General features: G+C 46.9%; 1 protein-coding gene across 2 annotated transcripts; it reads right to left on the bottom strand.

Annotated features, from left to right (window-relative positions):
• Positions 1 to 6075: 6075 nt before the first annotated feature.
• Positions 6076 to 16212, bottom strand: CLDN2 (claudin 2). Of its 2 annotated transcripts, none has more exons than XM_045471626.1 (2): positions 16118 to 16212; positions 6076 to 8931 (listed from the first exon to the last, which is right to left on the bottom strand). In XM_045471626.1, the coding sequence occupies exon 2, from the start codon at positions 8747 to 8749 to the stop codon at positions 8057 to 8059; it is 693 nt and encodes a 230-aa protein (XP_045327582.1). In that variant the 5' UTR covers positions 8750 to 8931; positions 16118 to 16212; the 3' UTR covers positions 6076 to 8056. The 2 variants fall into 2 exon arrangements, with proteins under 2 accessions (XP_045327582.1, XP_045327581.1); XM_045471625.1 differs by lacking the exon at positions 16118 to 16212 and adding an exon at positions 9088 to 9269.
• Between the last annotated feature and the right edge of the window lie 363 nt (positions 16213 to 16575).

Raw genomic sequence — 16575 nt, 5'->3', positions numbered from 1 at the left:
ATTTTCTCTAGGAGTAGAACCTGATTGGTCATGGTTCTGCTTGACCTCAGATTTTCACAGATCTGGATGAAGGTCTAAAAGCCATCACCACTCCTTTCTTCTCCAACTTCTGCTTTTCCTCTGGCCTCTGTTAATGGAATCTGTTGAGCAGAAGTCTATTCAAGGTCTTCAAGGTGTTCAGACTTTTGGGGAATATCGAGAAATTTTGACCTTGGAAAGCATATCCTTTGCAGATGTCAACTGTTCCTGCTCCCCAAAGACACACATTTTGGTGTGACTTTGACACTACCCTTTGGGTCACCGATATGCTTAGAATACAGTTAATTACTTGCTGAGGACCTACTATATATTATACTGTGAACATAGTAAGAGGCAGGTACCATTTCCATTTTACATATGAAGAAACTAACGTGTAAAGTATTGTAAGAGTCTCTCCCAAGGCCACAGAGCTAGAGCATGCAGTGGCCAAACCAAACCCAGGTTTGTCTGACTCCAAAGCCCAGGCTCTTTTCCCACTACACCATACTTTGGGTCTTGAAAACAACTAATCTCATCTTCTTGCTTTTGATAAGAAAATGCTAAAGCTAGCCCACGCTACTAGGAATTTCCAAGGAAGAAAGTTCCACAATCCCACACAATATTTAACTGCCCTCATGATCAGGAAATCGTTCACTTATGTAACGAATATCCCTCCAAACAATGTGGAAATTCATTTCCTCTTGACTGGGTTTTTCACTCAGTGCTGTCACTTGGCAGCTTTCCTGATATCAAAACAGCCATCAAGATCGTATTCTTACACTCCAGGAGGTCTTGGACTTGTTGGCCTCTGCCTGTGAGTGTTCTCACTGGCTCCTCTGCACCCCACCCCCACCCCAGACAGTGCTGAGGTGGACAAGTTTCTTGGGGAGTGAGAAAGTGACACTTGAGAACATACTGGTTTATTATTACATACAGAGAAGTAAAATTAACCACACGAGGTACCTCTGGAATTGTCGAGAAAAAGATGGCACCTCATCTTGTCTGCCTTTTCTTGATTTCTACTCTGTCTCCATTGGAGGCCATTGAGTCACTGAGTTGAAGAGTGCATGTGTTCCTCAGAGAAGTCCCCTGCTCCCTCAAGTTCCATTTTTTTAAACCCACTGGACTCATCTCATTCTGCCTCTTTTTTAAAAAGCGCTAAACTGAGAAACTAGTGCAAATACTGACGTCAAGGGCTAATCTAGAACTGAATGGGCTTCTCTTCCTAGAAAAACAGATGTGCTTTTTCATCAAAGCACTCAGTGCCTATAAAATTTTTTTCAATATTTGTTCTTGAGAGAGAGAGAGAGAGAGAGAGAGAGAGAGCAAGCATGAGCGGTGGAGAGGCAGAGAGAGAGGGAGACACAGAATCCGAAGCAGGCACCAGGCTCTGAGCTGTCAGCACAGAGCTGGGCGCGGGGCTCAAACCCACAAACTGTGAGATCATGACCTGAGCCAAAGTCGGACGCTTAACTGACTAAGCCACCCAGGTGCCCCTACACTCAGTGCCTTTAAATCAAGGGAGCAGATAGCCTTTGTGGGAGAATGCCGATCCACCTCATTGCGTCCCATTGGGTAAAATCCCTGAAATAAGTGCAAATGAAGAGGCTGCTTGTAATTTTGGTGTGACTGGCCTTTCTCCCAAACAACCAGCATAGAACTTTGTCAAATGTCACAGACTTCCAAAAGTGGTGTTGGAGAAAAGAAGCCACCACTGAACCCTGGGTTGCCTGCCACACTGCTTATACTCATTCGGCATCTTATTTTGCATCACATTATACGTGTCTCTTTGCAAGCAGGTGTGTTCTCGCTGTGTTATCTCCACGAGGTCATGTTTGCAAAAAGAAAGTTCTTCAGAGCCCTCCTAAGGAAGTGACTTGTGAAGTGGCAAGGGCGCCATTCTGGAGCAATGGGACCTGAGGGATGACAGGAAATAGAACCTGATAATCTCCCCGTGTAGAGTGAATTCCTGCTCTGTTAAGACCTAAGACAACTGCCACCTGGCTCATGCAGAAATGAGGCCCAGAGCAGGGACCTGTAGGCAAGAGTTAACTGGGAATTCCTGAGCAGCAATATTCAGGAAAGTGGTAGCTTGTGTGAGGTAGAGGGGGTGGTGAGATTACAGCTTCTGTATTGCTGTGCCCGATAACAACCTGTTAATATTTTATCAGTGATCACATCGCAGCATGGAGGAGCCACCACTTAGGGCAAGAGTGAGAGATAACCCGCTGGACTTCCTGTTTGAGGTTTTCTCTCCCGTTGAGATAACAGAATTTCACATCAAAGCTAGGAGCCGCTTGCTTGGGCAGGGAGACCAAGCTGGGCAAAGGCCAGGCTTCAGGAGGGGCACATGCATTTCCTAGCCTGGGGCCTCTATGTCCCAGAGTGGGCAGCTACAGACACAAAAAAATCTCCTGTCCATGGGCCTGGGGCTGAGTGGGAGGGAACAGTTGACCCTTCAAGGCCTCATTTGCCTTCCTTTAGCGCTGTGCCCCTCTCCCTCCTTTCTCCCCTCTCCTACATCCTTCCACGTCAGTCTGTGTTTCTCCTCTGGTCCAGAGACAAAAGGCCTCAGGACACTGCCTCTGCTGCCTCTACCAATTTCCAGCTACCTGCCGGAGGAAAGGAGATGAGAGCGAAGGTGCCGAGCCCCATGGTCACTCTTTCCATTGCAGCCACCTAGGAGCCCTGCGAGGCAAACTCAGAGGGGTTCTGGGTTAGCTGCACAGTATAACCCTGTTTCCTCATTAGCATTACTCTTCACCCCTTTTCTCTATTTCCCATGGTCCTTCAGCCACAGGAAGCAGTTTCTTTTGGTCATCATTCCCCCAAAAGCTCAAGCGGTGCCAGACCCCCCACTTCATATGGATTGGGATTTGAGGGGACTTACAAACCTTTCTAAACTAGCCCCTGACACCTCTATCTTATGGCACTTTTCCCTCACCTCTCACAGGACAGACTGTATCATGCCTTGACCACACTTAAGTGTGCATGTCTTTTTTTTTAAACACTATTTTTTTTCATTTTTTTAAGTTTATTTATTTTTGAGAAAGATAGAGAGAAAGAGAGAGAACACCGTCAGAGCAGAGCCCAATGCAGGACTTGAACTCCTGAACTGTGAGATCGTGACCTGAGCGGAAGCCAAGAATCAGATGCTTAACCGACTGAGCCACCCAGGCGCCCCAGGTGTACATGTCGTATCTCCGCTAGATCATCTGTCAACTCCTGCAAGGCACAGACTTAACCTTGTTCACCCTTGTTGCACTCAAAGACCTCAGCACATTGTCTGACACAGATTAAGAGTGCAGGTGGTATGGGCAGGCTGGCTGGCTAGAGAGCTGGTTGAATAGATGTTTGAAGGGCTGGAGGAAGGTCTCTCAGAAAGTTGGAACTTGCTTTTCCCCCCCAAGAAGCCAGTTTCAGCCTCCCCCTCCCCCATTAATGATCCCATAGCAGTAGGTCACTAGGGCCCCAAGGGGGAGAAAACATGAGTCACACTATTATCAGAGGAATGAGGGAGGGCAGAAACATCTCTCCTTGTGCAAGGGTCAGAGCCATCAGTTTGGGGCATAAACACAATGGCCTTCCCTATCCCCTCAGTTGTGGCTAATCTAAATTACTTTATGATGGAAGGCAATGGGGTGAGCTGAAAGCCGTTCAACTTGGACTCAGACACAGGAAGATTTCCAGGAAACTATTTAGAGCAAGGATTTTCTTGTTCAACCAGCCAAAGGGAACAGTTGCTCTTTATCAGGTTTGCCCGATTTTTCTAGTTGAGGATGAAATTCTAACTTCCTCTGTAGAATCTTCCCTGGTGAAAAGGAAGGAGGATGTCCCAGGGCAGCCTCATCCTAAGATGAAGGGAAGCTCTGTGCCCTGTTTCCCTCGAAGGTCCTTATATCCCAGCAGCAGACAGGGATAGGATGGCTGCAGGAATCTGAAGAGCAAAAGGCACTCTTAAGCCTTCCAAGACAGAATCCCAGACCCACGTTGCTGTGGGAAGAATTTCCAAGCTTATAGTCAGACTCTGACACTCGGTGACTTTAGAGAATTTACTCACCTCTCTGGGCCTCCATTTTGTCTCCTGTAAAAGACCTGCTTTATTCCGGGTATTCGGAGAATGCAATGATGTGGATCTGAAAGTGCTTTGGCTGCCAGGTGGTGGGTCATCAGAGCCCATACCAGACTGCTGCCCACTCAGCACAACACAGTCAGCAAAGCAACCCCATCTTCCAGCCCCTAGTGGCCACTAAAGCACTCTGGGGTTCCTGGTGCCAGACGAGAGACATGACCTCTTATTAAACTTCTGTTCAGAGAGCCCTTTCTCTCCACACTATTCCTGCCTGCCTCCATTCCCTCCAAATGGGCTTGGGGTGGGGGGGGATGCACCTGGGTGACACAGTCAGTTAAGGGTCTGATTCTTGGTTTCCGCTCAGGTTATGTTCTTACAGTTCATGGGGTAGAGCCCCGCATCGGGCTCCGTGCTCAGTGCAGAGCCTGCTTGGGATTCTCTCTCTCTCTCTCTCTCTCTCTCTCTCTCTCTCTCTCTCTCTCTCCCTCCCTTGTTCATGCTCTCTGTTTCTCTCAAAATACATAAATAAACTTCAGTTAAAAAAATTTTTTAGAAATAAATGGGTTTGGGTGCTGGGGTCCAAGCCACTGCGCCAAAGAAGGCCTACTTCAGGAGTGCAAGGTAGTACTGGTTATAACAGACTCCTGTGTGCTAAGGCCTGCTAGGTCCAGGAGCTGGGTAAGCTGAATCTTGCAGGGCCCCATTATTGTCACTGTTGCCATGGTTAACATCTTTATGAATTAGGCTTTGTTAACTCCCAATGAGGCCAAATCATTGGCCTCCCAAACTCTTACACCTCCAGAGTTAGGGAAATTAGAACTGAGGTGTTGTGTCTTACTCAGAGGTAAGCTTGGCATTGCCCCCCAGATGACAGCCAGCCAGCTTGACAGGAAGGGCAATTCCAGGTGGCCCACTCAGTGAATTGGTCCTGCTCTCCTACATCCGCCTCACAGGAGACCAGGAGAATGTATGTGTCCCCAGTGTGACTTTGCTGGCCATAAGTTGTTTTCCTCTGGCACCTTGGGGACCCCGGCAGGCTCTTCCAATTATTGGATCAGCAGAGTCCTATTTAGGGAGTCTCGAGACTAGGACACTAACACCAGCAATGTGGCCGTGGGAAAATCTCTTTACGTGGGGGCCTTTGTTTCCCCATTTGCTGAATGGAGGTTGTCAGATCTGTTTTGCCTTCTTCACAATGCTGGTTCAGAGGATGAAAGGAATAAACACATAGCCATTTACTAAATAACTTCAATGAAACAGTTATGAACAGGGAGGAACCCCGGGCAAGACAAAAAGGTTAAGGTTCCCTGGGAAGGTTGGGGGGTGTCTTTATTTTTTTTTAATGTTTATCTATTTTTGAGAGACAGAGTGTGAGCAGGTGAGGAGCAGAGAGAGGAGACACAGAATCTGAAGCAGGCTTCAGGCTCCAGGCTATCAGCACAGAGCCCAACACAGGGCTCGAACTCACAAACTGTGAGATCATGACCTGAGCCGAAGTCGGACGCAGAACCGACTGAGCCACCAAGGCACACCTGTCTTGCTTTCTTAATGTCTCTATTAAGGTCTAGAATTTTTTATCTACCCAGTGGGAAGAAAAGCCAGTCTCTTTTCTTTTCTCTTCTTTTCTTCTTTTCTTTTCTTTTCTTTTCTTTTCTTTTCTTTTCTTTTCTTTTCTTTCTTCTCTTTTCTATGTTTGTTTGTTTGTTTGTTTAGAGTGCATGGGCAAAGGAGGGGCAGAAAGAGAGGGAGACAGAGAATCCCAAGCAGGCTCCCTACTGACAGCGGAGAGCCTGATGTGGGGCTTGATCCCACTAACTGTGAGAACATGATCTGAGCCGAAATCAAGAGTCAGATGCTTAACTGACTGAGCCAGCTAGGCACCTCAAGAGTAAAACCAGTTTCCATCCCTCCTCCCCTTGGCCCAGTTCTCTCTGTCACATCTGCCCTGTCTGGGCCCCTTTGAATTAATAAAACAGTAACAAAAGTACTCAATCAGCCAGTGTTTATTGATCACCTACTATGTGCCCAGCACTTTTACAGATAGTCTGAAGGATACAGAGAGGTCTCAGATATGGCCCCTACCCTCCAAGAGTTTACAATGTATTTGTGAAATCAGATACACACATATGAAAAGATAACTGTCCATCCAAAAAATATGAATAATAAGCATCAAAGAAGCAATATTTATATGTTGAGGGTTGGAGGAGAGAGGGTAGGAGAGGGACGGAGTGGTCAGAGGAGACTCAGTGTAGGAGGTGGTGCTGAGCGAGTTCTCCAGAAATGAGGAAGAAGTGGCTAAGTAGAGAGGGCCTTCCAGCTTCAGAGAAGTGCTTAATCACAGGCAAGAAGGTAGAAAGGTGAAAGGCATGTTAGAGACGAGTGAGCCCCTTCTGCTGGCACTGAGGTTTGGGGAGGTGGACTGGAGTTTGTCAAAAGCTGGGTGAGCATGCTTTGGCTGGTGAGGGAAAATGCCTTTGGTCTAGCTGTGACTCCTGTCCCCCACTCCCTCCCCAGGGGAAATGGAACATTCTCACACCTCCAAGCTGAAACTGTGTGCCTGGGAACCATCCTCTACTGTCCCGCCTCAACTGAAATCCCAAGGGGCAGCTCAGCTATGGCTTAGATCAGGGCTACAGCTCATTGAGCATTATTGTTCCACACAGAAGCCCTCAGACACCTTCTAGCAACTCTGAGATGTCTGGTGAAGGATGGTGGGGCCAGCCTGAAGGGTGGCGGGCGGGGGGCAGGCACCTGATGCTGTGGTCACTCAGAGGCTCTGTACTGTTCTGTGAGGAGACCCCGGGGCACTGATTGCAGACTTCAGGCTGATTGTCCATTAGGGAAGGTGCCTCTCTCTGGCCCGATAGAAACACCCACTGGAGCCACCACACGTGCCCACCCAGCTTCTGAGACCAAAGTTCTTATTCTTTCTTGGGCAGCATCAAGGAGTGGTCTCTTCTTCAGTCCCTGCTGTCATCCCCCAGCCAAGAGCCATCTTCAGAAAAACTAGTTTCCCCTTCCTAAGGAGATCACTGTGTAGGACCTATAGCCTTGTTTCTTAGCAGGAGGCCAGGTCAGAGGGAGGCAGGGGCATCAGTGAAAGTTGGGGCTGCAGCTTCTGGGGCAGTTCCTCAAGTGGAGTCAGAGTCTGATGCTGCCTTGAGCTTTCCACCATATCTTCTTTCTTTGTGCTTTCCTCTAGTGGGGGAGCCAGATCCCCAACCCACCACAGGAGAGAATTCCAGGAAATGTCCTGGGCAGTGATTTTTTTGGTCCTTGGCTGCCTTCCCTCCCTCTCATCCTGCACCCAGTCATTCTTTGTTCCCTCGATACAATGGGATGGTTTTATTTCAGTTCATGCACAAACCAGTCTGAACACTGCGGAGTCATAACAACAGTGGGATGGAGGCTCCAGACCCCATTACTGGCCAGTTTCTTTGGAGAGAAGCTTGGAAAGTTGGTGAGAGCCATGCCCATAAAAGCCACCACTCTTCCTCCCCCCACATCCCCCAGCAATGAGCTAAGAGCCAACAGCCAACCTGAGCCAGAGGGAGGGTCTCTGATCACAGAGAGGATTAGCCAGTGGGATATAATTAGTAGGTTTGGGGATGGATTCCCAGGTAAATCAAAGGGCAGAGGGGAGCTTCTGTGGCATGGCCTAGGGTAGAAGGTGGAGTTTGGAGTTGAGGGTTGAGGACTCCAGGTGGGGAGTGGGTGGTGGGCAAGGTGAAGAAAACAGAAAGGCTGGCTTGGCAAGCATCTTGACAATTCAACCTGCATGCTGTCACACCAGTTCCCATTTTTGCCTTTGCCTGATCCAGTGGCCAAAGTCAGTCTATCCTCAGCAGCACCTTCTGACATGGTCCAGTGGCAATGTCCCTTACTTATGGCCCTTGGGCGGGGGGTGCTGTCCACTGTTTTTCACAGACCCAGCCACCCCTATCCCCAGCTCTGGCCCCTGGTTCTTCACACATACCCTGTCAGGCTGTAGGAGTTAAACTCACTCTTGACCTTGGGTGGTTGACCAGGTCTTGGAGAGCCCCGAGTTGCGAGGGGCTGGGCCTGATAGGCATCATAGTAGTTGGAGCGATTTCCCTGGAGTGGGCAGGAAAAGCAGAGGATGATTCCAGCTACCAAGGAGAACAGGGAGGAAATAATGCCCAGGTAAAGAGCCTCTCCGATCTCAAATTTCATGCTGTCAGGTACCAGTGGGGAGTAGAAGTCCCGCAGGATCCCGTGAAGATTCCAGGCAACAGGGATGAAGCCCAGGAGGCCTCCAAGGATGAAGAAGACTCCGCCTACCACCGCCAATCTGTCTTTGACTCTGGAGTCCTGGCAGAAGATTGTGCATCTCATGCCCACCACAGAGACGATGCAGGCCAATGAAGAGACTGCACTGGATGTTACCATCATGGCCTGGGCAGCCTGGATGTCAGCAGGCAAGCCTAGAAGCGTGCTATAGATGTCACACTGGGTGATGCCTGTGCTGTGTGTAGCACACTCCATCCAGAGGCCCTTGGAGAAGCCGACTGCCGTCACGATGCTGGTGCCAACGTAGGAGCTGGTTCGCCAGCTGGGGAGCAGCATGGCTACCAGAGTGCCCAGCAACCCCAGGAGGCCCAGGATGTAGCCTACAAGCTGGAAACCAACAGAGGCCATGGTAGACCTCTCAGCAGAAGCGTCTTCAGTACCTGCTCCCTTGCCTTCTGGGTGCAGCTCTCACTCCTTGGATCTTGGCCTTTAATTCCTCATTTCAGAGTGTCTCTACCAGGCTGATTTCTCTCCTCCTTACAAGTGTCTGTGGGTGGCCACAAGCAGGCTCAAGAAGGCATCTAGAAGACCTAAAAAAATCCATAAACCAGATTAAATATTGACCAGAAGCTTATGAGAAACCAGAAAATGCTGGATGCCTTTTGACCTTTGTTATCTTTAGAAATAACACATGAGAAAGAAAAAAAAAAAAAAAAACTTTGAAAGTGGAGCCAAAATGTCATCACCTCCTGCGTAGGCACATGCCTTAGGTTGGCAGCCAGACAAAGCCAAGAGCCAGACGAGTGACTCTTTTCTGAGAAGGTAGTGGTGGAAGTGGCGGTTGTGCTGGACGCATTAGCTCCAGGTCAGGCTGTTCGCTGGCACAGTTCTGTATCCAAAGCCACTGTTTAATGCATTGCCCAGCAACAGTGCCACAGGGCCCCTCAGCTGCAGACTGAGGCCAAATTCCAGGAGACTGGAACAGGAGGAACAGGTCCTAAGATATAGCTTTGGACTTCAGGTTATTAGAGGCCTCTTAGATATCCAGGGGCCTAGAGGGCAGTGGTCTAACCCTGAGTCATCCTTCCCAAGGGGAAAATCTACTCCAGGGCAGGTTGGGGTAAGCAAAAAACACTTCTGTCCACACTCTGAGAGTTCAGGTCCTCCCAACCCTGCCCAAATTCCCTCTGCAAGCCAGCCTAAGTAAGGCCTCCTGCATGCATAACACACTCAGACATTTCCTACATGTTCTCTTAATAGATCCCCTTACGAGGTCTGGCCTCTCATAAAATGTGGAAAGATTCTAGCAAAGATTGTGCCAAGGCCTAAGGGGAGCCCTAAAATTCCCTAGGCTATCTTCTAGGGGCACTAGGATAAACAGAGGAAAGGGGAACTATTCTACAATGGAGGGCTTTGAAGGAAGAAAGCATCTGAGCCAGTCCTTTAGAATCTCAGAGCTGTCTAGGATTTTTCAGTGCTCAAGGTGCAAGCCCCCACACTCTTGCCAAGGTTCAAGACCCTGAGGGTCAAGGGCACATCCTTTTCCCCATTCTCTACAAGACCTTCCAGCCCACTCACTTTTCAGCCCCCCTAATCTGGCTATTCCATTTTAACCTTCTTCAAGATTTCTCTTTTCCTAATCATCTCTTAAATTCAAGTATTCCTCAGAAGTCCATTCCTTTCTCAATCAACACTCCATCCCTGAGCAAGTGTCCCATGACTTCATCTTAAATGGACTTAATCCACCCCATGACTTGATCTCCAACCTAGCAATTGGCACTTCCAAATCTGAATTTCCATCACAGACCTTCCTCCTGGGCTTCAAGACTGGCAGAGCAATCACATATTTAAATGTCTACTTGGGGGGCGCCTGGGTGGCTCAGTCGGTTAAGCGTCCGACTTCAGCTCAGGTCATGATCTCGCGGTCCGTCAGTTCAAGCCCCGCATCAGGCTCTGTGCTGACAGCTCAGAGCCTGGAGCCTGTTTCGGATTCTGTGTCTCCCTCTCTCTCTGACCCTCCCCCATTCATGCTCTGTCTCAAAAATAAATAAATGTTAAAAAAAATTTAAATGTCCTCTTGGAAATGCTATAAGCACCTCAAATTTGACATGTTCAAAAGAGAACTCATCACCTCTCCTATCGCACTCTTCCCCAAACAGTTCTTCCCTGGGTCCCCTGTGATCACTGAATGATACATCTATTCATCCCCTTGCACCAGACTAAAATCTTGGGAGTGATTCTTGATGCCTTTCATGCTTATTCATCACCTTCCATGGTCAATGTGTCACCAACTCTACCTCTTGCAATCCCTCAAATCCATGGTACCCTTCTCCCTATCGCTACTGCTACTTGCTCAAATCAGTGCTTCATCATCCTTTCTCCCCCAGAATATAGCAATGACTTCCTAACTTGTCTTATTTCCAATCTTGTCTCATACAATTCACTCTCCACGTTGCTAAGGTGATCTTTCAACACATTAATCTGATCAAGTGTCTACATAAAGCATTCTAGTGGCTCCCCATTGGCTAAAGGATAAAGTCCAGACTTGTTTGTACTCTATGACCTCTCAAGTTTCATCTCTTGCCATTGCCCTCCTCATATTCTTGCTGAACTAAATTACTTTCAGTTCCTCAATCATGTCATGTTGTCTTTTGCTTCCAAACCTGACTGCAGGCTGTTCCTTCTATGCAGGATGCCTGGCATTCTTCTCTCTCTGTGTAGTGACTTCTCTCTGTTTAGGGTTCAATTCATATACCTCTTCCTCTAGCTTGGAACAAGTGCCACTTCTCCATGTTCTTGCAGCATTTTGTGTTTACTTACCTCCAACATAGTAGTAGTAGTAGTAACAGTAATAATAATAATGATAGCAACACTTACATAGTGTTTCTGATGTGACCATTATAAGCACTTTATACAGTTAACTCAATCATCACAACAACTTTTTTGTGGTAGGTACTAATAATCCTATTGTATAGATGAAAAAACAGCTACAAATAGTAGTTATTACACTGTATTTCAGTTTCCTTCTTAAATCTGTGTTCTTCCCCACTATTATGTGAGCTACTTGAGGGCAAGGACTGTATCTTATTCATCTCTGTATCTCAGGTGACTTGCATAGTACATTACTCAGAACAGATGTTAACAAATCTCTTCTTAATGAGTGGATGAAAGTGATAAAGAGGTTTGAGGGACTATAAGATATGGACTTTCTAAATGAGCCAATGACACTTCAGTGTAAGGGACTAGAGCTGCCTGCTGTTGGGAAAAAAGGTTGAGAGAGGGAATCAGAGGAAGGAGGGAAATGGAGAGACAGAGAGACAGAGAAACACAGAAGAGAGCCAGAAATGGAGAGAGAGAAAAAAAAAAAAAACAGAGACAGAGACACATAGAGAAAGAGAGCCAGAGAGAGAGAGAGACAGATAAAGAGAAACAGAGACAAAATTTCATCATTTTCTATGTATATGAATTTGCCAAATATCTTGTCTCTTCAAATTCTAAACCACCTGAGGGAGGAAATATATTATACTTATTAATTATTGAATATTTTAAACATATATTAAAGTCTGTTGTGCCTCTGCAGCATTGGGTGCAAAGATGACAGTCAATACTCTTCATCAGTGATGAGTATGACAAGGTCAATGTTGATGAAAAGCAGCGTGGAGTGGAGGAGGGGGCACTACACAGTTGATGGGATGGGGAGGGAAATCTAGTTTGAATCTCAGCTCTGGCACTTACCAACTGCACAGGTCCTTTCCACGCATTGGTATTGTTACTACTAAGGTGGCACAACTCTACCCTATCCTGATCATGACTGCATCTCAGTGGGGCTTTCAGTGTTCTCTGGAAGTCCTTCTACTTCTCCCTGGTGAGCATCTCCTGGTGACTACTTCAAATATTTAGCACTTTCTTTGAGCTCCCTATCTGACCTCCTCCCTCTGCAGCTCTTACCCTATCCTCATCATTTTCTTGCCATCAAGATTCCTAAACAAGCCATTTAATGTTGATGTCTCTTTTCTTCCCCATCCCACCAAATGCCCAACCCTCTGCAGCCTGGCTTCTGCCATTAGCCCCCTGCTGAAACTAAGGTTACCAACAATCATATTGTTCCCAGACCCAGCAGTCATCTTTCCGTCATCTCACTTTGTCCCTCTCCTTCATAGAACTGTCCTCTCCCTTGTCTTCTGTAATACCCCTCCCAGTTTTCCTTGCCCCTCAAAATGATTCTTCTAAGTCTTCTTCATAAGTTTTTTTTTCTTGTGCCCACTGTATAAATCTGACTATTTCCTCCAGGGTTTCTCATCTGGACTTCTAGACTTCTCTTTCTTATTCTTCACATTCTCTAAGGGTGGTCTCATCATTCCGTCTCTATGCCAGTGACTCCTGAATCCATACCTCTGGCACAGATCTCTCTCCTGAACTCAAGATCTGTATAATCAACTGCATTTTGATTGACCCCATCTGAATGTTTTAATGGCACCTCAAACTCAACATTTGCAAATCTAAAATCATCTGCTCTCTTCTCCCTCCACCTTCAAACTATTCCTCACACAGTGTTCCCTATTTCACTAGGAGCATCCCTCGTCCAGCAACACAAGCCAGTCATCCTTGATTCCTCCCCTCTTCTTGACATGTAATCAGTTATAAACTCCTATAAGATTTACCTTCAAAATATGTTCTGAATGCATCCACTTGTCTCCATCTCCACTACCTAAACTTTAGTTCAAACCATGCAGCTGTTATCTCTTGTCCATCTGGAAATCTCATAGGCACCTCAAACTGGTTTCTCTAATTCCACTTCTGCAATCAATTATCCATCCAGTAGCCAACGATCTTTCTAAAATAGAAATCTAATCCTAAGTGCCACTCCACCCCTTTGCCATGTTTTAAAACTTCAGGGCCTCTTAATTGCTTTCAAGATTAAGTTCAAACTCTCTAGCACAGGAAACCAGGAAAGCTCTCCATTTTCTGGCTTCTGGTTTTTTCAGTCTCATTTCCCATCAGTTACCTCCAACCTCATGTTTTATGCTTACACACACGCACCTAATCCAGCCATACCTGAACATGTGACTTCTCTGAATTTGCCTTTCTCTCTGTTTCTAAGCCCTGAAGTATGCTATTCTACCATCCAACATTTGCTTGGCTAATCTCTGGTCATGTTTCAGTACTCATCCTCTCTTTGAAACCTTCCTTGCACTCCCTCTTCCAACCCAAGCTAGCTTAAATACTTTTCTTTTGTATCTCCTAGCTATATGCGGGTTTTCAGTGAGTGTTGGTGAGCTACCTTGAGGTTTTTAGGGAGCAGACCCTCTGCTGTTCTGGGATGCTCTCCTGCTTTAGCCTTCCTGGGATGGTGGCAGAGGAGACAAGCTTTGGTTTCCCATGAAAGTCAGGAGTGTCCCCAAGAGGAGAGCTTCTCCCCAGAGTCAGTCCTGACCTGGTAAGCATAAGTAGAAGTATATTGGGGGGGGGGAGACAGATTTTTTTTAAAATGCCACCCCTGAGGTTTGGAATCTCTAGAGTCTGATTTGGCATGGCTGGGCAAGAGGAAGAACCAGTGGTTGGGGCTTATTCAATTGGGAGAAATGGCCCAAAGGAGGTCAGCTTTCAGTCAGGGTCAGGAAAGCAGGGATGGACAAAACAGCGGGTGGTCGGATAGTGCGCCAATCGCCTGTGTTTATGTGATGAGCAGTTGATGATTTAGAGGTAGAGTCTTTACTGGAGAATCAAAAGACTAACTTCTAGTCTCAGTTCTGCCTGGAACCTGTTGAAGAAGTCCCCTAACTTCTCCAGGCGCAAGTTTGCTCATCTCCAAGGTTTTGAGTCTCAATTAAGGTAATGGGGACAGGAAACCACTTGGACAAATATAGAAAACTGAACAGCTGTTATTAGAAGTAGACATCTTTAAAGGAAACTCTTCTCTCTGAGGGATCCTCCTCAAAGTCAAGCCCTGGCTGCTTTGGAGAAACAGAAAACTCTAGGCCTTGCCAGGTGAATTTGTCTTCTGGGCATGAGGCCAACACACTCCATGGCCCAAAGGCTGGGAAAGAAAGCTTCATTTAGGATCATTACCTAATCTTGCTTAGGGGAGGGATTGGAACTGCTGGAGAGGATTAGGAGGGTCAAGACCGACAGCAGCTCCTGAATTAACCCCTTCTTGCCTGGGTACTTGCCCTGCCTTTCAACAGTCCTTGACCCAAGAGCCTTGTGTATGGCACCTCTTCTTTGGGCTCCCATAAGATTGAGCAAAATAAGACAGGTGGGGTTCTCAGGCTCAAGGAAGAAGCTGAAGTAGTGTCCTGGGGGTGGTGGTGGTGGTGGTGATGAAGGCCACCACAGCCCTCTTCTGCCAGTCAGCCTCCTTTCTACATCCCTTGATCTGAAAGCCCCTGTCAGGAATCTGAGACCCTTGCTCTCCTCTCTGCACCTCATCCCCAGCTGCTGAGGGCTCTAGTAAGAGGCAAAGCCATTATTCTGAAGCCTTCTTTCTGCAAAGTGTGTCCTCGGAGCAGTTCACCTTTCCTTCTGCATCAGTTTTGGATGACAGCTCAGGGAACTACAACTGGATTGAGAGATTTTCTAATTGCTTTAAAAAGAAGTTCATTTTTGTCCTGACCACCAAAGGAAAACACTCTCACTCTGCAGTGCTAGAAAACACAGAAAGGCAGGACTTAGAAAACCGACATCATCTACAATCTCTCTAGCTATAAATGCAGTTAGTGTTTTGTTTCCACTTCCATTTTCAAAGAGGAAGAGAGAATAATGCCTCAGTCCAAAGAAGAAATTTCTTTTTTTATTGAGATCAAACAGGCATATAGTATTGTGTTGATTTCATGTGTACAACATAATGATTTAATATATGCATATATTGCAAAATGATCACAACAATAAGTTTAGTTAATATCCATCACCACACATAGCTACCAATTGATTTTCTTTCAATAAGAACTTTTAGGATCCACTCTCTTAGCAACCTTCAAATATACCATACAGTATTGTTGGCTACTGTCACCGCACTGTGCATTACATCCCCAGGATTTCTCTATCTTCTAGCTGGAAGTTTGCACCTTTTGACTCCCTTCACCCATTTCGCCTACCCCACCTCTGACAACCACCAGTCTGTTCTCTGTACCGATGAGCTCGGGGTTTTGTTTTGTTTTGTTTTTTCAGATTCCACATATAGGTGAGCTCATCCAGTATTTGGTGTCTCTGACTTACCTCATTTAGCATCCTGCTCTCATGGCCCATCCATTTTGTTACAAATGGCAGGATTTCCTCCAAAGGAGTTTCTGATAGACTTTACAGACCAGTGGGGGAGAGTTATTTAAGAGATTGATGGGGAGACTTTATGACTTCACTCAGAAATCCACCTTCTGCTGACTCCCCAAAGCTTCAGGCAGAAGAAGGCACTGAAGCTGGATGTGAGACAGTGCCCATCCCAGTCCTCCTCTGCCCTGTACGGTTGGGCACAAGGGTAAGCTGTAGCTCCTTTCCTCCCATATTGATATCTCAGTCCTTGTGCCCTTGAACACTCCATTCAGAAATTAGTATCTGATTTGGAGAGTGCTTCCTCTGGCCCTGTAATTTAAAACACTGGAAACTTTGAGGAAATACTACCAACCCAGGTGTGCACCTGACTTATCCCTCCTGTGCCCTTCCCTCGGAAACCCAAGGTGGCCCAGCCTGGCAATACCATGGGCCAAGATGGTAGCAACTAGGTAGCAAGAGCCCATGGGTGAATTTAAAAGGCAGCAAATAAATCAGAATTGAGACACTTACAAAGCAGTTCTTTTGCAGAGCCTCGAAGGAGCTGTAATGATCCTGGAGAGGGAGGAAAGGGTCCTGATGGAGGGGAGCAAGGTGCAAGGGGCCCCAGGCTGAGGTGATAAAGGATTTCTAATTGTTAGCCACAGCTTTGCAAAATCAATCTGCAAATCTCAGCTTTGGGTCAGAGACTTATTACAGATTAGAATTAAACCCCTGGAGTCTGTGGAAGATTGAGGTGCTTAAAAAAAAGTTTGGTGAGTTTTGTGTTTTTCCTGTCAAAAACTCCAGCTGGGCTTTTGTGTGGTGACCTCTTGTGAGCCCAGGAGAGGCCTTGCAGGGAGAGGGGTTTGGCCTAAGGAGGAATTCGGAACATTCCAGCTTTGGGGGTGGGGAGAAGAGGGGGCTCTGCTAGGCCCATCAGGTGTCCCTGGCTATGGGCCCTGAGACCCAGCAGGAAGTAAGCGTCATAA

Source organism: Leopardus geoffroyi, chromosome X, assembly GCF_018350155.1.
Source record: "Leopardus geoffroyi isolate Oge1 chromosome X, O.geoffroyi_Oge1_pat1.0, whole genome shotgun sequence".
In the NCBI taxonomy this organism is placed as follows: domain Eukaryota; kingdom Metazoa; phylum Chordata; class Mammalia; order Carnivora; family Felidae; genus Leopardus; species Leopardus geoffroyi.
Note: the sequence above shows the minus strand (reverse complement) of the source record. Positions and strands in the feature narration are given on the sequence as shown.